General features: G+C 32.1%; 1 protein-coding gene across 1 annotated transcript in view; it reads right to left on the reverse strand.

Moving 5' to 3' along the window:
* TMPRSS15 (transmembrane serine protease 15) overlaps positions 1–25,748 on the reverse strand; it is a 109,594-nt gene extending 83,846 nt beyond the window's left edge. The window contains 7 exon segments of the mRNA XM_006908283.1: positions 2,965–3,096; positions 10,068–10,094; positions 11,264–11,266; positions 14,113–14,270; positions 22,231–22,298; positions 22,576–22,706; positions 25,604–25,748. Of these exon segments, the coding sequence (XP_006908345.1) occupies positions 2,965–3,096; positions 10,068–10,094; positions 11,264–11,266; positions 14,113–14,270; positions 22,231–22,298; positions 22,576–22,706; positions 25,604–25,748 (664 nt within the window).
* Positions 25,749–26,069: the final 321 nt, after the last annotated feature.

Here is a 26,069-nt window from a genome sequence, read left to right on the forward strand (position 1 = left end):
GAGAAGAAAAACAATTTAAAGAAATCTTGGTTCAGCTATAGTCAGCTATAAGTTGTGAAAACCTAAATAATGGCCTCAAGAGGAAGCCGTGTGAAAAAGTCAACATTAATGTGACTCTATTAATAACATGATCTAGAATTGGAGCTCACATTCGGAGGAAAAAAATATAGAGAGAGCATAGGTCACTTTCGCATAAAAATAATTCTCTTAAATTAATTTTGCTGTGAATATAGATTGATGGACAAGGGCTTTCACATAAAAATCATGCTACTCAAGTTGGTGCTGAGGTGAAGTCACTAGCTTTGAGTTTATCATCATTAACAATTAAATGATAAATAAAACAACTTACATGTCTGAATCCTAGCTGGATAAATACAGATTAATTGATTAATTTTCCACTTCCTTAATCCACAAATTCTTTGTATTTATTTTCCTAAATAGATACCATGATAATATAAAAATATACGTAATGAAGAGAATCAAGAAAAATAGGAAATGGGGATATAGGGGATGAAGAAAATTAGTGACATGGAAGGCAAGTTGTTACTAAAGTTCAATTAACACAGAAACTCCAAGATACTGGAAAATAATAATGCACTCTGAGTATCTTTAATGCAAATTAAGAGAATTAATACAGTTCTAATACTGAGACTCATGTCATGAGTTTATAGCGGCTCAGAAAAATAATTCATGATGTTATAACTTATTTTAGGACAAGTTGTCACACTTTCAAGATACATCTATGGTTATTTTTTGATATGCACTGATGTTAATTTATAATGAAAATTATCAACTCCATGGAAGTAGAGACCAGTTATAGGTGTGGTTCATTTTCTGATTATTTAATTCATTTTACACATTCCCCGCCGCCCCCAACAGTTTAAAGTTTTGATAATCATTACTTAGCCATAAAGCTCTGTCTCACCTTGACATACATTATTATTTTTGAAATATAAGTTATCACCCGTATTTCCTCATGATGGCACACTTGTATCATATTTTCCCTGAAAAGGTTTTAGCAACTGCCTGAAAACTATAGCAAAAAAGAATGTTTCTTTCTTCTTCTTTGAGTAACTTAGTTATATAAAATAGATTAAAAAACATTCTGTAGCCAGCACTTTCTTCCAATACGCTCTGAGTGCACTTCAAAGTAGGTAGTTAAACTTTGAAGGTTTGAATTTTATCCAAGAACATTTGAATTGGGATTTCTTAGTGGAAACTTCTTTAGTCAAGTTGCTTTTTTTTGAGTTGGTCCTGGGAAACAGACAAACTGCCTGTCTTTTAAAGTATGTATCAAGTAGATAGGTAATTTTTAAAACTTTTGTTGTTATTGGAGGTTCATCTTCAATTAATATCAAGCAAGAAGAGCAAAGTGAAACAAGTAATAGAAGAGCTAAGTGTAGCAAACAGTAACTACAGCCTTTACATATTCCTGGAACTAATTGTACTCAGAGTCAATATTAAAACTGATCATAAACCACACCAAAAAAATTATTTAGTTCATGCTTTCTGTTTAATTTTTCAAGAACAAATATAGGTTTGAATTATTCAAATAGTTCTTCATATTGCTTATCAATCTGTATTTATACTTATGTGGTAATCTTTCATATATATGTTATCTAGCTATAAAATGAAGAAATAAGTCTAAGAGTAAATATGTTTAAATCACGGTCATGCTTAGCATATAGTAAGTATTATTTAAGTACTAATTAATAATAGTAATAAAATTATTATTAATAATAACATGCCAAAATTTACAAATACAACACAAATGTTTTATTCATGAGAGTTTAAGATCTTATTCAAAACTGGTGTCCATTATTCATAGAAGTACAACTCAGGTACACTTTTTTTCCATTTGTTGTTTCTATGCCAGAAGACAAATGAAACAACGATCAAAATTAAAGAATAGCACTTACTAAGTCAGGGACCATTAAAATGGGAAAAAACACTGATATTATGATATGATGATGAAAAAACATGAAAAATCATTCAAATTCATAATAATTAATTTGGAATAGTTTAATAAAGAATGAAAAAGAATGCCATTCCCTTCCCCCATTCATGACAGGCATTATTAATCACGCATCCTTTCTGTAATCATCAAATGAAATTCTGTTTAATAAATTGATCTTAATATTGTATAATAATGTTAAGAAAAATATTAATATAATTACTTTTTACATTTTGTATTAAATTATAATCGTGGTTGTTAGGATATCTTATTCTCCAGTATTTTTTGGTATCTGAGGTACATGTGTGTGTACGTGTATTTTTATGTGTGTGTTAATGTGTGTTTGTGCACACAATGAGGATCTACGTGTGTGTGTGTGTGTGTGTGTGTGTGTGTATGGCTTATGTATATATACATGGTCTGTGTATTGTGGGTGAAAAAGGGTTCTATGGAAAGTTAGGAATATGATCAGAAAAGGTGATCTGATCATAAATTCCTAACTGGTCAAGTCTCGGTGGGTAGTCACACTCCAAGCTGATAACTTCTTTAGTAAATAGCTTATCTTTGCTTTACACAATCCCTGTCCATTGTTTCTGTGCATCCAGGTTAACATACCTTTGAAATGCCCCCTTTCATACCCCTCCATTTAAAGTGTGAGAGCACATAATTGTAACTAACTGCAATCCAACCCCCTGCTTGCTTTCTCCCACATTCCTGTAATTGTCCTTACATTCTTTCCTTAATTTCAAATACATAAAAGAAACCGAGAATCTGTTATTTTCTGGAACATTTGAGATCTTGCTCCCCAGCATGTGTTATAAATTTAGCTCAGATAAATGCTTATAAAAATTCTCCACAGGTTTGGACATTTTTTTACATTGACAGTATATATACATGATCTAAGTATGTATATATGGCCTGTGTATGTATGACATGGTCTATGCATATGTACATATACATGGTCTATGTAAAGTAAGGGAGAGAGAGAGTAGAGAGAGGACTTTACTTACCACAAGTTTTACTGTCCTCATCAGAACCATCTGGACAGTTTAATTCTCCATCACAAAATAAATCAGTTGCTATGCATTTTATGGCATCAGCACAAGGCCTTGAACCAGGCTGGCACTTGATTGAGACATTTCCTTTAGGAAAAAAGATTGAATTTGCAACTTTACTGCATAGTAGATTTAATTTCTTACCATATGTACAGTGTTTGGCTATTTATTATGTATTTTTTTGTCACTTAGGTTCTTATTTACGAGTATACATTTCAACTTCTAAGATAAATATTTATTGCATTTAATGAATCATTCATAAAAATTTAGAATTTTATAATTTGAAAAAAATTTTTTTCATAGATGTTAAATATGAATGTTTACTTTGTTGATTTTAACCTTGATAAATCAATACTAAAGTTTGGCCGTTTGGCCCCTAATGTTTACGTCTCCCAAGATTGGTATATAAGTTATATGGGGCAATTTACTGGAACATTTTTTACATCATCTGTAGTACCTGGTAATCACTTCATTTACTTACAAACATATTATGTGGAAATATAGTGGGTTGAAGTCAAGGTTTGAATTCTGCAGAGCAAAACTTGTCAACAAAAGCCATTTTATAGTAAAATAAAACACTTAAAATGCCCAGCACATTGCTGTAAAACCCAATGGCTATTTCCGTTCAATATTTTTTTTGCTTCTTGGGTCAGTTTCTTAGCAGGAAAAATGCAAATACCCTCCCCTAAGGGTTTTATGTGATACTAATCTGATCAGTTTGCACCTCTCAACTTGTCCTGTCTTTCACCTGTTCCTCTTCCACATACCTACATATAGAGATGCACCTGGAAACATATTTTACTTCTAGAAATTAACTTGGAAATTTTAAATGCAATTCTAAAAATGACATATTGTTATATGCTCACTAGATAAAGACATGTTTTTATTTTTTAGAGCAATGTGAGATTTGAATTTTTTTTGTCTGATTAGAATAACAATAATGGTTTAAAGTTTATGAAAAATCTTTAAGCTCAATAGTATTTTTTTTGTTCTTAATCTTAAAATCGGCACTGCACTGCCATCTGCTGGGTTTTAAAAACATTTTATTCTGAAATTTATCCAAATGCTCCATGAAATTAATTGAGAAAATAAAAGTGCTTGTGTTGATGAATCTACTAAGGTAATAAATGCTTAATTAGGAACATTTATAGACAGGGTTACTGAGTACGTATATACAACTAAATTAGACTTCTGCGATTAGCTCCAATTAAGAAGGGTATAAACCAGCAGGAAATTCATGGATCACCTAACATTTAAAATAGAACAGGATAATGATCAGAGCCATTTCCAAATGACAGAATAAACCAATTTAAAAGATTTTTAAAAATGAGAAAAATGATATTGAATAAGCCCAAATGCATATTATAACTGTTCATATCTATGAGATAATCACTGAGAGTTTTTAATTATCGAGTCTCTAATTCATGAAAGGCACAGTGTCAATACTATTCCATAAATGCTTGCTAAATAAATAAACTACAGAAAAACTTTGTTTTAGAAACTCTATGTCTCATTTTAGTAGTAGTTAATACAATTCTAAGTATTCAGCGTTTGGATGAATAGATTTTGGGACATAGCTAGGAAGACGTAACTCTTCCCATGGGACTGTCACTTTCTGATGTTTCACATCTCTTCTGTTGCCTATTAAACTCTGTAGATCCAATCTCCAAACCACATTGCCGAGTGACAGCACTGATCTCATTAATGATCATTCACTCCACAAGTATTTATTGTTTATTTATTCGTGTCACACATTTTTTTAGGGTTGGAGGTAAAAGGATGAGTAAGACAGAGCCTCTATTCTCATGGAGTTAAGTGGGAGACTGGATCATTAATTAATTAGTTTTTAAAAAGAGAAATAGAAAAGTGCTACAGGACAACCAAAGATTGAGCCATTGGGTTCCTTTCACCTAAGCTAGATTTTGAATGCCTAGAAATGTACCAGGAAGAGAGTTATATAAAATGTATGCATGATAATGTGACAGGAGCTCATCAATACATGGAAAACAGATGAATCTAACTTTTCTTGATGGTAGGATGTTTGTGAAAGTCATGGAAAGAAGGGAGTTTGGTGCTAAATTTTAGGTACTTTTTAATCTTTGTAAAATGTTAAAAATATTTTTTCTAATGGCAATGGCATTGGAAGTTTTTAAATATATGTGTGACATGACCACTCCATGTTTCATTAATACAATGCTGGCACCAAGGGGAGAATCATGTGTAGAGAGGAGACAAATTGAGAAGCTATTTCAATGGTCAAGGTGAAAGTTGATAAGGGATAGAATTCAGCAGAGAAGAAGGAGCATGGACTCAACTGCTATTTTACAAGTAAAAGTGGTGAGCTTTAGTGGACAGATGTGCTCTTGACAAAAAGCAGGTGGAGAAGGTGGTGCTAAGAATGATACCTGCACTTTTGCAGTGGCCAGTAAAATTACTAATGGTCATTAGTTACAATAGTGAATATAAGAGGAAGAGCTGCTGGAAAATAACTCTAGTGTGAAGTATTTTGATTTGGAAGTAGAAATATCAGGTACTCTAGTTTATGTTGTACTTTCTCTCTTTCCAGATTTTGTTTCATAAGCATTTTTCAGCTGCCTTGGTCAATGAAGAAAGAGAGTCCTCATAATGAAACCAATATGGAAAATATAAAAAGAATTGTTATATAAAGGTAGTTAGTACATTTTAGGGTTTTATCAGATTATATTTTTACCTAGTCTGTCTCCCTCTTTGTACATACACATATATGATGACAATTTCCAATAAAACCATTGACTAAAACATAAACTATTACAGAAATTAGCCAGATGCCAGTTTTTTAAATGATCTTCCATTCTTAAAACTAGAGTTCTCCAACTTGTGGACTACTTTATTTGACATTTCGTTTCTTATTTTTTTCTCCAGTCTTTCTCATTTCCTAAGTCTGTACTGTACTTCTCGATAGGGAACTTTTAGGGAAGGAGTTAAATATTTAAAGAGAATAATAATTGGTTCTGTTTATTAGAAGCTGATCACATTGCCTGAATATTAGTTACTGCTATCTTAAACAGGAAAAAGATCTGCACATAATTTATATGTATGGTATTTTATCTTCAGGATATTAATTTTCTGGCATATTATAAAAACTCACCAGTAAATTAGTATTATTTGGAATTCTGAAAAGGGAAGGTTTTAATTGTCCATTTACATTTGTGTCATGAAGGAGTCAATATAAGCTCAATGTGATTACTTCAGCATGTTCCAAAGTCAAAACAGTTTCCAGGGTTTCATGTGCCTACTTGGGCAGGTCTTGTGCTAGGCATTGTGGAGGATAAAGATTGAAATCTGTTTTTTTTTTTTTTCCTTCCTAACCAGTTATAAGAAGTGTTACATGCAAGAAAATAATTTTAAAATTATATTTGGAAATCTTAGATTTTTATTTTCCCTATTATTTAAATGAGGGTAATAATGTTTCGTGGCCAAAGCTGTTGTGACAAAGTAAACCCCAAATCTTTATAGCTTACTTAGTAGAGGAAATAGAATATGAATCCAAGAATGCATGCCTTTAGAGATCAAGTTCATTTCACTACACTGTATTGGAAAAATAGGTATCACCCTACAGAAATTCAACTTTGATAGAATAAATTTAATCTTTTTAGCCAAACTATTGCTGGTCAATCCAAATGAAATTACAATGAAAAGATACTTCAATAGTTTTGATATCATGTGCATAAGAATGTCTTAAATTAGAAGAGAGTGCTTAGCAATACATGCATTGTTCTCTCAGATGCAGAAAAAGAAAAACACTTAAAGTCATAACACATTTAGTGTCAGATAAAGTCTCTGTTTTATAGTCCTGGGGCAATTCAATTGAGGAACATTATTCTACCTTAGCTTCTCTTGACCCAATTTCATGTTCTTCACTAAATCAGCCAATTCTTTTTCTTCAATCCCCAAACCACTCCACTGTAGCAAGATTGAATTTTGTATGAGATTGAGAAAGCCCATGATAGCGAAACTTTTGTTTTTCTGCAATCACTGCCTACACAGTAAGCAACAAAAGGCTAGAACAAGCTGTATGCTACAAACCCTTCAAGCATTTGAACAATTGCCCAAAACAACCCCTCTAGGTGCTCTCTAGCAGCCAAGAAATCAATCAGTGTAATGCAACCTTAGTTCTCATCTCTCTCCTCTAGTGTTCCAAATGGGTTAGTAAAACTTTACGGTAATTGTTAACAAAGGCAGTTGAACAACAGAACATAATTCTCATGGACTTCGTATCTGCTATCATACAAAAAAATTTTTTGGCAGAATTTATAAAAGTATATGATGCATGCATTTGTTGATTTTTCTCAAACTCTGTCTTCTAGGCCAAGTATATGATGCATGCATTTGTTGATTTTTCTCAAACTCTGTCTTCTAGGCATATAAAAAATGAGAATAAATTTATCATCCCTGAAAAGCATATTCATAATAAATTATGGCTTGGAAAGTGCAGTTTTCAAGTTTAATTGCCTTGTTTCCCTCTATAAATCTGTAGTATCTTATCATAAGAGAGGAATAAATTGGAAGGATGATTTGGGACTCATGGATCCAGAATGTGATATTTTGCCACCCACTTACCTTATTATATTTCTTGGAGGATTGATTAAGGTAATTCAATACAGTTTCCAATAACAGGAAACTTCAGAAATGGAGTTTTTTTGGTCAAATAAATGATCAGACTAAAATGAGCTATAGAGAATACAAACATGTTATTTTAACCTAAGTTTAGTTTTCAAAAAGTCTTTTTAAAAAAGAATCCAACTGCTTTTTTCCCCCTAAAAGTATCCAGCTGCTTTTTTCCCCCCTAAGTCAGAGAGGGAAGGGATAAGGGCTCTAACATTTGTCGTCTTTCTCTTTTGTGCCAGTCGTGAACCGGGACAGTACAGTACTATCTGTATTGTCTCTCTCAATCCTCATGACCAGTCTCTAAGATATATATTTCAATCTTTATTTTTCAGACGATAAATGCAAAGTTTTAAAAGACGAAGTAGATTGCCAAATCCCACATATAGAGTAACTGGCGAAACTGGTTAATGGTGCATTCATCATGCGTTTTCATTGATCGAAAATTGTTACTTTTTGGTCTTCATTTTGAACATCAAATGCTTAAATAAAGCATAAAAGACAAGACTAACTGCATACTGATCCCATGCCTATAGTTTGCATAAAAAAAAAGAAAGAGATTTCTGCTCTATTCCTCAGGGCAGAAGAGTAGGGGAGGAATGTTACCCAATGTTCTCTCTATCCCATTTATCATCTCCTTTGGCAAGAAGAAACTGGGCATATGGTTCAGTCACTTCTTACATTTTTTATGGATATGCTTCAGGCTAGCAAATTGGAAAAACTTGTTTTAAGTCCAAGAATTTCTTGTTTTAACAATGATTTTTCTTTCCCCTTAAGTTGTTCTATATATTTCTCTTAGGACATTTTATATACTTAAGAGATCCTCAATAACTATTGCTTATATGAGTCACTCAATGAATCAATAAGACAGAAAAATAGAAAACAGGGCACTAATTTGGACATTTGTGGCTGACTTCCGAATTTTTAGAAATTAATCAAAATGTATTAAAATTATTTTTCAGTTTACTTTTAGACTAAAATAATTAGCCATTATCAATCCTAAAAGCATTTTTGAAAGTGTGTTGAAAGGTAATTTTAGATGTCATGGTCTTCTATGTTGGAGAAGGGACTATGTATGGGCTGAAGAGCATTTTTTGTTTTCAATATGTTGTGCTCTTTATATATATAGATAACACCTGAAAGCAACATATGACAGGCTTATCCTGTAATAAGATACCTCTATGGATTTGGGGATGTGATGGTTTGTTTCATAAAGCATTTTAATGATTCGTGTATCACTTTGGTTTTCAAACATCACACCAACCATTTTATGCAAGAATTATTCAGTTATACTCAGAACTATATTTATAGCTTCACTAATGTGCTCTCCTTGTATGTATATAACATTTGCTATAAATTCTAATAACATGAAAATGGTGGTATTATTTCAGGAGCTGAAGATCTACCCAGTATTGCCTTACGGAGTTTACCTAAAGAGATTAAAGGTACATGTAAGTCATTCAATATGAAAATTAAGTTAGGACAAGTGAAGGCATTTTAGTTAACCAGGAAATACATAAAAGCACAGTAGATAATTACTAGAAATCCAGATAAACTGTCATATCAAAGGTACATACCAGGAGTGGGCACAAACTAGGCACTTAATGAAAAATTGGTGAATGAACGAATCCAAGGCTACTTTGATACTGATTTGACAACCAGTACAGGTATTAAGGGGTGTGAAAATACAGAAAATCTCATTTAAAATGGAGTTGGAGTCAGAAAGTCTTTTAGGGGAAGCTCTCACACATACAACCACTCACTGTACTTTGTTGACTCTAGCAGGAAGAAGAAAGATTTTCTCCTTGTGTAGCCACAAGCCCAGTCAATGATAAACCACCATTACTCAGCCAATGGTAAGCAACTATGGTTCCAACTCCCAGTTTCTTCCAATGGACGTCTTGTTTTTGACAACTCCTCCCAAATCCTCCTTTTTCACTATAAATTAACATTCTCTCGGTTTTGCCATAGCTTATATGTCCTGAATTTCAATTTCTCTGGCAATTCCTGAGTAAACTCATTTTGCATAAAATAACTGGCTGTTTTATTTTTAAAGATGACAAGGAAGAGAGCAAGTGAATCTAACTTGCATGCAGAGAAAATAAAGAAAAAAATCTCTCACATCTGATGAAACCGACATTTTAATCCCATTGGTGGCATTCTCAGCAATAGATAATAACCACGGTTCTAATAGAAGGCTGGAGTGAGGTCAGATAATCCAGGTATTAGTCCCAAATATATTAACTTTTGAGGAATTGTTAGGTTAAAATTGCAGACTTTTACAATCTTTTTTTTTTTTAATCTATAAAACAGTGGTAATATTAACTGCCATGTTATCAGAGAATTCTCAGAAGTCTAAAATGAAACATTAGTGGAAACTTTTTTAAAATAAGAGAAACATTATTAAAACTGACTTGGGGTTACCAGATGACTGCTGGTTGCTGGCCTGCTTGGAAAAATAAATGACACTAAAATAACTATTACATTTTAAACTGATTATTAGGAATTTATTCTTTCTATTTAATATTTAACTTGACAGTTTTTAAAATTACTGTGAATTATTAGTAACTATTAACTTAAGAATATATTATTTGTATCCAAATCAAAGAATAAATCTGTTTTCATCAATCTTTAGAATTGTAGAGCAGAGGTTTTTAGGTTTTTAAGTCCTTTTATTTTTTATGTAAAGAAGATGTTTTTAAATTATCAATAACTAAACATAGCATTTATTAATTGTATAATGGCTGTAAACTTGAATGTTCTAGGTTGATACGATGTTATTTGAAATAGAAGCTCAGGATATGCTTAGATTCTGGGCTTTGGCATCCAAAGGAATTTCTTTTAATTTCTGAATTTGACATTTAATAATGCTGTGACTCTTTTTAAGTGGAAAAAATATTACCTCTCCACATGATCATTCTAATAATTAAATGAAGTAATATTTGAAAAATATAATACCTGGCCCAAGTAGACACTTTAAAAAAAATAGAGATTTCAAATATTATAAAATGGCCGTGATTATAAAGAAAACCATTTCTTTAAGATTTTATAATAATTTTTTACTTTAAAAATCATTTATATAAAAATTTGATATTTGAGATGACTTCTGAAATATTCAGAAAAATATTCTAAAATATTCATTATTTATGGAAGCAGATTTTCAGAGAGATAAGACATGCTCAGTGATTCTGGTAGTTGGCAGAACCAGGATTAATGTTCATGTCTTCTGACTTCACTTTAAGTGATTTTTCTACAGCAGAATAATTTTATGTTTTAAGATAATGCAGTTAACTCTAAAATTATTGATAACTTCCCAAACAAACTCTTTTGATAGTGGTGTGATTTTGATAAAACAAAGCGAGTTTTGAAATTTAAAGGGCAGTAGTTGTAGTTAGAAAGATTAGGCGAAGAAAATGTTGGAATAGAGCAAAGTTAAAATTAAGACTTAGATTCTCCTTTCCAGAGAGTGCAATAGATTTTGAAACTTTCCTTTCCTCATTCCTAGTAACCTTATAAATGTTATGGCTTCATCTTTAAGGCTATGTGATCAGGACCTTATTTTTAGATCACACATACACACACACACAAACACACACACACACTCACTCACTCACTCACACCTATACATGAATACATATGTATATAGAGGTTAAAATATAAAATTGGAAATTGCATATCTTTGGCAGTTTTAACTAGGAATTATGAACTCAGCAATATTCTCAACTACATTATTCCTAACCAAATGTATGATTCATACATTTTAATATAAACACTAAATGTCTCAAAAAGAGCTCCTAAAAAAATGAATCCTTTTCTAATGTCATGGAGTTTGACAGTCACCAAGTTAATTTTTTAAATACCATGGTTCTAACTGGAAATTGTTGAAGCGCTTACTGTCGAGAAATTCCCTGAAGATGTAATAAGGTGAAGTTGATTTGAAGCTTGGATTTATAACACGCATATATTACAAAACATCGAGTGAAGTTTGAATATTAATTCAAAGAACATTTGATCCTTTACAGTTCCTGTTTTTTTCTCATTCTAAATGTTCCTATTATTATTTGATCGTGATACAGTTAATGAATTTTCAGAATCTGTATAGTCTCTCTATAAAATTTACCTATGCAAAAAATTTGCTTTATTTTACTCATTTAAGAAAAATATCTATTTATTCACCATAGTTATAGGGAATAATTTATTTTTAAGACACCTAATAAAACATTACACATCAGATCTTGTCAGACCTAGAACCAATGTTGTATTAAAACAAATGGAAGACATAGGAATAATCTTGAGCATAATAATATCTGCTGGGAACGAAGTACTAAGCATAAAGTACTTTTCACATAAAAAAACTAGCTATTTTCTTCATCCTTTTACATGTTTAAGTTTTAAAGATATATATATTTTTGTGTGATAAACCCTCATCTAGTGAATTTGTTTTTAGTCGTAACTGTTGTATTTATTGTAAGTGGGTTATGGGATTTGTTATAGTATTTTTTCATTTCTGCATTATCTTGTTTCTACAAGATCTATAGCAGTTTCATAAATAATATATGGTAGATTATTGATGAAGATAAGGTTTTTTTCCAAAAAGAAGATGTTTTAATTTTTATTGTTTGATTATACAGTATACTATATACAAATTCAAGATATTTGTACAATTTTTAACCAATTTTAAAACATAATAAATTCGAAAATTCACATGATACAAATGAATAGTAAACCTTACCTAAAATTAAACTTGATAATTTTATTAAACTATGTTCAAACAAACATAGTTCAACAAATTCAATGTAACTTCAATTTGTGGAGCATATTCTTGATTTGATATTGTGATATAGTTATTGTAGTCAAGGTATTTAAGTTAATTCATAAGATATTGTTTTATTGAATAAACAAATATTTTTTTAAACCACAAACTTTCCTCCCTCAAACAAGTTTTAGCACACCTATCAATTCATTTCTATAACAGACCTCCAGAAACTGATGCACATTCAAATGAAGATAGTAAGAAATCAACTTTCTAGAAGAAAATTGACTACTGAAAAACAATTAGTCACCATCGTTCAAAGATAAAACCATTACAAACAAACTTTAGTATAATGGTTAAGAGCACAGACATTAAGGTCAAACCATCTGGGCCAGAAACCTTAATCCAACCCTCAATGGCGGTGTGATTTAAGGCCATTTACCAAAATTATCTGTGTGTTGGTCTTCTCATTAATGAAATGGAGATAATAAAGACACCATGCAATAGGATTGATACATAAGTAAATATGTTGATAGGTAAAGCATCTGTTCTAGCTAATAATAGTTGGCAGTAGTTTTTAGTGCCTCTGAATCAGACAAAGATCCACTCTCCACTCCAGCAGCTGTGCCAGAGGGTACCAAACTATCAGTGGAGGAAGAACTAGGAATGTTAGCTGTCTTCTCACTCCACAGGCACTGCAAGCTAGAGCAAGAGACTTAATGAAAGAGGAAACTGAAGAACAATGTTGTAAAGAAAAGCAATAGAAGTCCACAATTTTGTGTCTACTATTACAAATATGAAACAAAACAAAACAAAAAACTTCTGCATGTTTTTACATATTTGATTTAGAGGCAAACCTGTATTGATTGATCTCATTTTATAGCAAAACTATTTGGACTGACATTAGGCTATTTGCAGTTTGCCTTTATTCCACTTGATGCGGATCATATTTGTATGTTGATTAGCTTTCCAACCTCTTAAAATTTCTGAATTCCAAAACATGATTGGTTCCAAGGCTTACGCATAAGGAGATTGTGGACTTGGATAGGCCCGGACAGTTAATATTGTTCTCAACCAAAATAAGCACATAGAGTAAATGTTCGTTGAATTCAATGGGGGATAACTAGAATGGAAAACTTAGAATAACCTAAACATTGATAGACATATAGTCTGCTATTGTTTTTGATGCCCTATACCTTTTCACTTTTAATTTATTCTTATTTTAAAATTATTTATCATTTAAAAATGAAGGTTTTTTAAAATATATAAATAAGTAACTAGGGTGAATCAAACTCATCGACCCCTCTTTTTCTTTTGTTTCCTTCTTTGAAGTTGTAAATTAGAGACTGGACTTGTCACTTGATTTTGTAATTTAATAATGTCTATGACTCAGAAAGTAATGAGTGTCATTTCCTGGAAAGTCAGGATTTGCTGGACTAATGCCAAGAATGTGATAAGACCCATAAACATTTATGCATGCCTATATTTTCAGAACATTTTTGATATTTGATATTTTATAAAGTTTTCCTCACTGATATATTTCTTCAAATATGGATTCCCCATATTTCATGTTCCTCAGATAAACGTGTTACCTCAGGCAATAAGACATGTTCCTGAATGCAAAGGTGATCCCATTGCTTCTCTGGTATATAGCTAGAGTTTTAATTTCATAGCTTAATGATTCAAAGAAATCAAATAATGTTCACAGGTACCTGTGATATCAATGCTGTTCAAATCAATATGGAAAGTGACCAGTTGGCTGGATTTATTTGCTTCAATGCCTTGAATCAATTCTTCTTTTACGTTTTCATCTGACACCCACTGGGCAAAGAAAAGGTCAAATATGACTATAATGCTGCCGTTTCTGCAAAGCAAAAGATGACATAAGAGGAAAAAAATCAGACTTCTTCAAGTGATTTGTGCTCAATTTATATAAGATTTCTTTGAAATTCTCTATAGTTCTCACCTCGTTAATCTCCATTATACCTGTGCAAGGTAGGATATGTCAAATATTATCTTTATTTCACAGGTGGAAAAAAAGGAATTAAAAGACTAAATTTGTTTACCAAGTACACAGAGACAGATCCAGAACTAGAATTTGAATTTCCTGAGTTCCACATTAGCACGCAAATTTCCAGGCCAAGCTATTTTCCAGAGTTACTTGTGTCAAATAAATTAAACGAAATCACATGTATCATGATCTTTGTTCTTATTTTATTGTTTGAAGAAATAGAGTGTAAATTTGTCATTTTTCATAGATGATGTCTAAGTAGAGAAAAGTCTAAGGTAATTTTACTGATTTCAAAGAAAAATTTTCTATATAGTTTATGAAGGCCTAATAGCAAGCAAGCTCTTTTTTGCAATTAATCTATATCTACTTTTTCTCTTCTATCCTTCATATAAAATATCTAAATATGCTCTGAATTTAAGGGATAGAAAGAAGAAAAGCATACCTGGATTATTGAGGATTTATAGAATATTCATTCTCATTGTCTAGGGTTAGGCTTATCTTGTCTATATCGTTTTAGACCATAACATTAGAGTTGAGGGACAAGACCCAAGCCATCTTCTTTTTTTATTCCTTGCTCTGCAGCATGCATTTAAAAAGTTCTAGTCTCTGGTGATTTGTTTATAGTTTAAAAAACAAAAAAAAATGAATAATTTTTTGGCTTAATAACACTACTTGAGAGATTTTTGTTCTCCTGCCTATGTTTCTATTTCTCTCATGCTATGCTTTCAGGATACAACCACTTGGGAGACAAACTCTAGCTCTGATTTTCATTATGTAACCCTCAGCAAACTGGGGTTACTCAAAGTATACTTGGATACTTAAGACACAGACTAGGGAGAACCAAATTTTGCATGGTATCGTCGCTAGTTATTGAGCTTCCTGAAGGATTTCATCAACTCCCAAAGAGTTCTTTGTGTATCTGTCCATATATCTATCTTGATAGAACTTAGAATAAATGTTGGTTTTTTTTTCCTCTGTGACAATATACAGGATCAAAATGTTCCTGAAAGATCATAGTAGATCAGTATGTTCCTTCGATAGCATATTCCTTCTTAATGTCTGTGCTGTTACCCAGTTTCATAGTTTAACAAAAGTGATTCTTTTCTATGTAGTTGGTTTTTAATTTTTGAAGTAAATAATATACTTCGATACAATAATTGCACACTTCACTTCTATTAAATAAAGTATTTAAAAATGTTAGAATGTTTAACTTTCCGATCATTTGATTAAATCACAGCAACCAAATTTTGTCAATGACAAAGCTCCCTAGTAACTATTGAGTCTTATCTGTGCATGGAATCATATGCTGTCTTCGATAAAGATACGTTTTGTCACAGACACTGTTTTTATATGCTATTCCACACTTGTTATTTTTCCATGCCAGCCAATCCTTAATTTTATTTGAAAACAACTTTCCTTTTTCTCACAAAAGGTGAAGCCATCTGCAATCATTCCTCAAAAGGTGAAGCCATCTGCAATCATTCCTCATGTCAATGACAGTTTTATTCATGGATACATGGCCAGGCCCTGGTCCATGGAACATGAGGAGAAAATGATGGCAAACTCCTGGAAAAATATTTTCATATCTAACAAAATAATAGCTCATAGTGGACTACTACTCTTGTTTGTTGAATATTATTATGTTTTTATGTGATTGCTAGAACTGCCACATTCATCTTGGTACCACAAGGCAAGCTATGGTTAACAAGCTAAATATAGCATAATGAAGGAAGGAGAGCATCTAAATTATTGATTATGTCACTGTTATTGTACAATCGAACTAACCTCTGGTGAAACCTCAGATTTCTTGTGATGGCAGATGATAAAAGTGTTTTAAGACACTTTCAGTTATGTGTTCTGTTAATTACAATTTAAAAATTCCTAAATGGCATACGACTCTCAGGTCTCATCCCATATTTATTTAAATAGAAGCTCCAGAAAAGGGACATTACTCTATTCTTGGCACCTGATGTTGGCCAAATTGTCATTTTAGCCATAAGAAGATTGAAGCTGAGAGTAAAGTAGGTAATTTGCCTAGAGTTAGTGAGCTTATTAGTATTAGAAATAGCAATGAAATTTAGAGACAGAACATCTGTCTTCCAGATGTTTTTGTGTAGTCCTCATTCCCCACCCCTGACACCACATCTGTCAATACCTTTATGAACTATGTGTCAAGGAAAGACAATAAACACATTTACCCAGATGTCCATTTACAATGATCTTGCATTGTTACCAGAACTTTATACCCAAATAGTTGGGAAAAATAGCTAGTTGTATTTTTTGGGATGGGAGGAGGAATAGATATTTTATTCCCTTCATACTTTCAAGAGAACCTTTCCTCTTGTCTTCCTCTCCCTGTCTTTTAGCTCTTCCTCCTCATCTGTTCCTCCTCCTCCCCCTTCTTCTTCTAATTATGTCTTTTTAACCACCCTCGCCCCCCCCCAATATTTACATGAACAGGATTAAATACAATTAAAATAAAATGATCATGAACAATATCCCTTAATTTTTCTGTGTACGATTCTACATCTCCTTATCTTTGCTTGCACAGTAAATAGTTTTAATTCTGACTAAATCTGAATTTTCTCTTTATGTAATTTGTACATGTTTAATTTGACTGAACACTTGCTTTTATTTCATTTATGTGAGTAGAAGAGGTAAGATATTTTTGGTAGAGGAAGTACAAATCTAAAATTTTCCTTCATTGAGTTGAAGGTAACTGGATTAGTTTATCCTCAGGCATAAAACATCTTTGTATGAAAGATGTGTTTTCTTAGTTGTGAATTATACATAGCATTTAATAATTTATGCTTTGCAAGGACAGAAGTTACAGATCCTACATCCACATACAATTATATTCTTTAAAATTTGTTTTCTTATTCAGTGTAAATGTCGAGATACGAAAGATATAGAGTAGAAATCAGGAAAATCAGAATAAACATTTGTGTTTTACATAATAAGGACACTAAAGCTGTTATTTTAGTAGTTTAGTAATGATTTTTATCACTATTGTGAGATCAATTTTTTTTTATTAAGGTAAATGAGAATTCTTCCTTTTGGAAAACAAAAAAGAAACAATGTTCATTTTCATTTCAAAGTACTTGGTCCAGTGGAATATTTTTTTAAAGCAGATAAATCCTGTCATTGTACAGAGAGCCTGTGTGCAATAAATCAATATGTTTCTTATCTCTTATTTTTCTTAATGATATTGATAACCTCTAGGGTTGCTGAGTAAACAAAAGTCTTTTCGTTACTAACTTTGTGACTCATCTATGCTCAAAGGGCAGAATAAACTGCATATTGCCACAGAGGGTACACAGCACTCTATTAAAAAGAATCAACTGCTAAATGCTAAGTCAAAGCACTTTCCACAAAGCAGAATAACAAAAAGTGTTCCCTGAAGAGAGCAAACCATTTGCTTGACCTGCAGAGTGGCCACACACATACACACACACTCTCAGGGAGCAGGAGTCGACATTAAATAAGAAGGTAGGTTAATGACTTAGTATTCTTAGTGCTACGATTTGACTGTATACACATGCATATGGTGTAAGTTTAATTAAAATCAGTAACAAAAAAGAAAATAGGTACTTTGAAGAATGTTTAGACATTTTTCACAGTTAGTGTGAATATTGTTAGTTAGTTGAGACCTCATTTCTGTATCTTGATTTTATTGAGTGGAGCTTAAAATTAAAATAATTTATAAAGCTAATTAGGAGTCTGCCACTTTTTCTTCTGAGTGAAATATGTCGTTTTGTATGTATTTAAGGTGAACTTAAATGTTTGTTTGTTACTTTCTTCTCTGCTTCTGAATTTCTTTTCCCTTCCTTCTCTTCTCAGTTTCCCAAAGAACTGACCTGCAATTTATCTCACAGAGATTTTCATGAAGTTCCTTTGCATTGTATCTTTCAAAAACTCACTTTTGATTTAAATGTTCAGATATGACTAGGAGGAAGTATTTCTTACACTGATGATGTATATTATTTGAGAATCATTATAAAATATGTATCAAAGTTTAGGTACTATATTGGTCTCTGAGGTAGCTATAAAGAAGGGGAAAGAAATAATTCCTCAGCTCAAATAATTTAGTTTCAAATATAGTGGTTTTAGTATCTAGAGAAATAAAAGATTACTTATTAATATTAAATAAAATACTAGGGTTTTGATAACCCACCAGACCTATATATAAAAGTCTATATTCAACAAATTTTCTCAATCTAGTAAAAATAAAGTTATCCAGTGTATTATAACATATGAACATGAAGAGTCCTAGTATGGAAATTATCCTAATAAACTCTTCAGTGGATACTGTGCTGTGTATGGATTTCACTGGGCAGAACCCAGTGAAGGAGAGGCAGGTAGGTACCTGAGTACTTTTCCTCAAGGAGCATTAAAACCTTTGACAAATAAATCTGAATGGATGCTTAATGCAAATCTTCACACTCGGTCTTCTACAATACTGGAAAAGAGAAATTGTCCAAAGTAGAAAAATAGCTTAAAGTGGAAAAAGAAATATTGTATGTATGATTTTACCCTCACAGAATAAATATTGAATAAATATTTTTAAAAATAGCACTTTGAAAAAGACAAAAAAAAATTAACCTTTCCTCAGAGTCCCTATGTTTCCTTTTAGTCCTGATACTGGGCCAACGAAAGAGGCTATCAGATAGTACACCTGGAGAACAGGAGTAGAAGCCTCTGTATAGAAAGGAATGAGGACAGTAGATGGGGGTAGGGCTGACCTTCCTCTAGGACTACCATGTCATGAATATACAATGAAATAAAGAATGATAAATACATGTAGATAAACAGGTAAGAAAAAAGGAGAGAAAAAAAGGAATAAGTGACAGAGAGAAAGAACAAAGGAAGGAAGGAAGGAAGGAAGGAAGGAAGGAAGGAAGGAAGGAAGGAAGGAAGGAGGGAAGGAAGGAAGGAAAGAAGAAAGGAAAGAAGAAAGAAGGAAGGAAGAAAAATATTTTTAAACTCATTTTTTGTTTAAAAAGATGAAGATTTAGACTTTTTTTCATTGTGCTTTCCACTGATAGAGTTAGTTTTGTTCCAAAAGAAAATCGCAAGGCCTTGAGTTTCCTTCTGCCCATTAAATAATCCTCAATTGACCTTGTATCATTGTTTTTCTAAACACGATCTCTGCCATTGACTTGATCTTCCTACCTCTAAGTCACTAAAAACTAAAGACTCTTTTAATAATGTCACCTCAGGACCCCTGTGAAGACCAAGTACCAAACACCTTTGTCTCCAGGCTCTCGGATTCAATTGTTTCTGACCCGAGAAAGGAGATTAGCCATTCTATAAAGTCTGACTCACTGAGTTTCTCCAACACCTAGAGTCCCTACAGTTTCTATTTGAAAAAGTTAATGGTCAGACTCCTAGGCTTATACTTGACACCCTTCAGATGTCTCAATATATTTTTAATGGACCCTTAGTGCCAGCCAGATCATATCTTCAACATGCTACATTAATTTTTCTTTCTTTACCAGAAACGGCTTCCCTTTTCTTCTCTACTTATGTAGTCTCCACCCATGCTTCTCAGACAGTGTCTCATATCTTTTACAAAACCATCTATGACCCACCTTTCCAACCTGAGCGGCTCTTTAGTACATTAACAACCCTTTGCTTTCAGAGAGCTAGTTTAGAATGTTTAACATTAAAATTCTATTCTAACAGACAGTTAAAGCAAAGTAAGAGCATACTTGTTTTTATATCTATAGGACATGGGTTAAAAGAAAGCATGTAATACCTAATACAGTACTCAACATATCAACAACAGGTGTTAAATAAATGGTTTGTTAATTTGCTAGGACTTTATAGAGCATGTACTCTGAGCCAGACATTAACTAGATTCTGAAAATACAGATGTCAAAGGCATCATCTCTGCCCTGAGGGACATCATGGTCTAGTAAGAAGACAGGCAAATTGACAATTACATTACAGTACGAAGATTGTTACTTTATATGTAGGTACAAGTTTCTAAGTGAGTGAGTAGGTGGGAGATGTACCTAACCCAGACTTGATTGTTAGGTAAGCATCCCCTGAGGTGGTGACATGGACAGGTTCTTAATTGCATGTAAAGGTGGATTATAAGGATAGATGAACTATATATAGTAAGGAAGAAATGGAGTGAAAGAGTATGCAAAAGAGAGAGAGCAGGATGCTTTTGAGGGCCTATGGGTAATATGGTAAGGCTGTTGTTACAGCCTGTGGGGAGTGGGAAGGAGAAATGGAAGGTCAAAGTGAGTTTCTGAGACAAAACCTGGGAGATTATCTATATTTAGGGTAATTAACACTAGGAACAATTGAAAGATCGAAAGCTGAAATATGAAGATAGAGATATATTTATTCTGTAAGAAAAATAATAACTACAACCAGGATCAGTGGGTGAACACCAAGGAAATAAAGACTTGGTTGAAGGTAAGAAATAATTGTTTAGCAACTGAAGTTGTAAAGAAACAAATAAAACGCAGTAATAACAATGATGTTCATTGTGACATTGAAAATGGAGTCCTAATTTTTATCAGATATCCTTATATGCAGGAATCCATCGTAGGAAGCATGGGTCTCTTTTTTTGTTGTCGTTGAATGAGAATGAACTTTCTGAAGCTGTGGGCATTCCAGCCCAAAGCAGGCAAGCATAGGTTAGAACACATCATTTAAAATCTTTTTCTCTCCTGCATTCCTGTTACACAAACTATGTATGTAACTTGCTATACACTGTCTGGTAACATTAGTTAGTAAATTATAAATGATGCACATGTAATAAGTGATTAATAGATAAAAGTAAAATGAATGAATATTGATATTTTGTATGTAGTTACTTTGCATTGTCATGAAAACATATAGTGAGGCCACTGCTTTCTGCTCTGAAGCTCACATGTTGTGATTTCATTTGAAGTTGTTGGCTTGGAGCTTTTTCATTGTCCATCCTCTCTGACTGTGTTAATTACCTCCAGTCACAGAGCACCAGCAGCCTAAAAACTAAAACTTATTTACTTTCCTAGTAAAAGAATATGAGAAGATAGGCATTTGTAACTAAGGAATATTGCCATCAGTCCAGCTTACATAGGTGTTTAAGTGCCGTAAGTCAAGTTCCCCCAGGCTTATCTTGACTTTCATGCTGAGTCTTCCTCCTGACCCAGACTTGTTATCTCTCATTTTATTTCTGTAGAAAAGAGAAGTTTCCTCTATTTTTTTTTTAATGGAATTCCCTCTTTGACTTTTTACCTTCTAACTTTGTTTTGTAGATTCTAACCGACATCACAATTTCCTTTTGATTTATATCCTTGTTCCAAAGGCCTTATGGTAGTTTGTAGGAAACAAAACTCCTGATTCAAGTATCTGTAGTAGAATTATATCATGATGCTATTAATATAAGATTCATTCATTTATTCACTCACTTTGCTCTAGGTCCAGTCTGATGCTCCGTGGGTACAAGTGAATAAGTCCTTCTCTCTTATGACTTAAAATATAAATGAAGTATAATGAGCAAGCTTTTTCCATGCTCATAGTAAATCAAACACTCTATCTGTATCTGCATACATTTAACCTGAGCCTCCACAGGTGTCTCTGAAAGATTTTATCTTCAGGAAAGAGAAACATGTTAACATAAGATCAATTGTCTGGAGTTATTATTTATTTTCTACTAATATGACAATTTCTCAATCCTCAGAAAAATATTGAAAATTTTAAATATTCCTTTTTCTCCTAAAAGTAGTGACACCGTTTTACAAATCTTAACTAAAAGATCACTATTTTGTGATTCTGTGCTATCAACATAAAATTTTTGAGCTGTACTCACTCAAATCGTAAAACTCTTGAGTTTTTATATTCATTTTTGAGGTTACTTGATTGAAAGATCTCATCTATCTAAAAAGAGAAAAGGTAAAAAAAAAAGCATATTAAATTTAAGATTTAAGCTTTTGTTAAAAATTTACACAGTAATCTTTATGTTCTGCTTAGAATTGGATTAAGGGCATTTTTCTTCTCTGTGGTGAGATGAGATTCATACATTTAAGCATCCTGAGCATATGATATTTACTAACTTTTTCAAGGCAATAAAACAGGATTTCTGTATCTTTTGGCAAGTAGTTAGTGAAACTCTGTTATGAACTTTTAAACCAGCTGAAGAGAGAAAGTCTCCTACCATTTCTTGAAGGTCAAAAGCAAGAACTTTGAAATCTACTGAGAGTTTGTCTTGCAAATTAGGATTATACGTAGCTCCCGATGTTATTTTAAAAGTCCCTCTGGTTTCATGACTTTTTCCAAATGCTGCATCTAAATGAATTAATAAGAAATAAAACACTAAAAATGTGAATTATAAGATAGAATAGGTAACTTCCAGTTAAGACAAGTTTTTGCTTCAAGTATTGGCACAGTAGTTCTTTTGCTTTTTTTATGCAGTCTTCATGTTTCATAATCAGCTGCTTTCCCTCCCCATCAGGTTATTTTAAAAGATTAAAAATTAAACTTCTCTGTCCTATTAATTTTTTCCTTTTTTTTTTGAAGTCTAACCCACCCTCCATGCTTCCAAGCTTTTTGGAGTTTCCTGTTGGAAGATACAGGGATGATCAACTTCCACCAATTATGGGAGCTGACTCAGAGAAACATGGTGAGAAATGGACCATTAAAAGTTTTGTAGTTGCTTTCAGATAATTCTTGAACATCTAGTATCCAGAAACACTGCTGGTTTTCTATATGTGGATTGCTGTGAAGATTTCAGTGTGTTTGTTACTTTGAAATCTAGCTTTGAAGCTACTTCTTTCGTTCTAATAATTATAAAATTGGCATGTATGACCTTTTGCCACTAGATGGGAATGTCATCATTAAGAACATTATTGAGAATGCTGCAGAAAGTATATTATCTCAATATGAAAAAATGTAAGGAAAAGGCTAACAAATTGAATATAAACATGGGTACTAAAATGTACCATTAAGTTCTGCATAATGCCTTTGTCAGAATATTTTCCTTGATAAATATTTATATTTAAAATGAATTGCTTTAACAGAAACTCACACAATGATGAAATCATAAGTAAATGTAATAATAATGATACATAATTCTCACACTGATCTAGCCTGAGAAGATGTTATTTATTTTTTTCCCAGATAGGGAATTGGAGCTTAGATTCACGGAGAAAATTTCCCAAGGTAATAGAGGTCATAAGTGACAGATATAAAATTTGGGCATAGAATTGATTGACTCTAGAAGCCAGGATCTATTATATATTAACAACAAATGTCCTAGTTCAGAAGGAATATTAACAATAATATTTCAAACAATAAACATGCATTTAGTCTAAATAGTTATCATTGCATAATTGATGTAACATATATTATACTATTTTGTTTTTTTAAAACTCAAAATTACATTTAGATTTGCATACTTAAATGTGAAAGACAAGGAAAATCTGAGAAGAAAAAACAAGAAAAACTTATCATGAATTGGAGGAGACTAAGGAAGCATGATAACTGAATCTTATGTAGAAGTCTTCATTGGATCCTAAACAGGTAAAAGGGCATTGGTGGAAAAACTGGTGGAAGTTGAATAAAGTGTGCAGTTCAGTTAATAATATTGTACCAATGTTAATTTCTTGGCTGTACCAACTGTGCTACGGATGTACAAGATACTGACAGGAGAAACTGGACAGTCAATGATGATATAAAAACAATTTTTGCAACCATTTCGTAAGTCTGAAATGATCTCAGATAAAAAGTAAAATAATTTGTATTAAAAGTAGTATGTCTTATTTTTTCTGGTATTTAATTATAGATTTAACTAGATTTTTTTTATATTCAGTTGTTCACTATTAAATCATATTAACATTTACAAATATTTATTTTCCATTTTACTAGTAAGAGCGTAATTTTTGTACCTCGATTGAACACTAGAAGTTCCAGTGGACTTCCAAATGATCGTGCATTGTTAAAGTTATTCATCACATTTAAATAAGACCAAGCAGCCACTTTTCCGAAAGTCTAAACGAACCTCTATAATTTCTTTAATTGTTCATATAGTCATGTCAAATCCCCACAAGACCACTTCTCTTTAAAATATATCCCTTGTATATGGCTATAATATTTAAATAAACTGGGGATTATATTGGAATTATTTTGTAAAACCATAAAGCATATTTATTGCATTCTAATTTAAACTTATTCATTTACTAGAGAAAAATAGCTAACTCAAAGGCTGAGAATTTTTTTAGTAAAGCCAAAATCAATCATATTAAAAGGTTCTACCTTGTGAGTTTTCAGAAAGAATTAATATGCCCATATATATATAATTCCTAATTTTAAAAATGTAAAAATTTTCACAGAAAAAATGAACCCAACATTCATGTTATTGCTATGCTGGCAATTTAAAAACAAAAAAACCAAATTATCCTATAAATGAATAAATGGTAAATAAGAGAACAAGTTCTAGAGTTCGATTGCCTAGTTTGGGATCTCCTGTGACATAGTAATAATGCAAACATAAACAAGCTACTTAAATTTACTGTCTCTGATTCATTACCTATAAAATGAGGGTAACAACGACAACTAACTCATAGGTTTGTTCGTAGGTTTGTCATAGCAAGAGAATATGTTTGAAGATCCTTGAAAAGCTGTTGGTACAAATAATTTAGTTCTAAACAATGGTTACATTTTCTTATTTTTTTTCTGTTTATTACAAGTTGCTACTCAGGCAAATTGAGCTCTTTATAAGTCTACATTTACATCTACATTCCCTTATATTGTTGCAATTCAACTTGTTGGCCTAATAAGAGAATGAAGATATCATTCTCTAGAAATAGATCATTTTTTTTCCTTTAACTTTTTCTATTGACTTGTATAGTCAAAATATTTTAATGTTTACGATGTAAATTCTATCAGAATTAGCTCACCAGTTATGAAACCTACTTTTTTATATGTCGAAACTGAGAAACTTACTTAACATTTTTTTATTTAAAAATTTAGTCTCATGCTTGAATTCTGAAATAAGTTTCAAATTATATACCAACTAATTTTTCTAAAATTCCATGAAGTGAAATACAGCAGAAACATCTGAATGCAACATAAATATCTTGTCATGAAAGTGCAGCAATGAATAAAACATACTGGCAGGATAACTGAGATTAAAGTGGGTACATTTACCTGAGGGCATCTTCAATAGCCAGCTTCATGTGACTTACCTCTTTCTGATCCCCTGATTGCCAGCCAGGACAGTGCAATTAATGCAGCACAGACTAGCACCAAAATAACAAAGAGAGCCACAAACACAACTTCATAGATGCTGAGAGAATGGTGTCTTGAAGGTACACTTTTTTTGGCCACCATTTTCACCTTTTGAAGATATATGTTAATCTAAACCCTGTGAGAGAATATAAAAGCCTGCACCAATTGGAGAGAAAAATCTTTCAAGTTTTCAAAGAAGATTTAGATAGCAGCAACATAAGTCTACACTAGTCTTACTAGTCAGTGTAAACCAGTTGTGTATGTCCCTTTGGCAACATTATGTCCTATATGTTAAGTATATTTTAAAGGGTAGTTAATCTTTAAGAAAATGTTAATGAGTAAAAAGATACCTAATGTTGTAAACGTTAATTAGCTGAACAGGCCATTTGTGAGATGAATGAAATTAAATGCATGCTGTAAAAA

The sequence above is a fragment of the Pteropus alecto genome, unplaced genomic scaffold (genome assembly GCF_000325575.1).
Source record: "Pteropus alecto unplaced genomic scaffold, ASM32557v1 scaffold81, whole genome shotgun sequence".
Taxonomy (NCBI): Eukaryota; Metazoa; Chordata; class Mammalia; order Chiroptera; family Pteropodidae; genus Pteropus; species Pteropus alecto.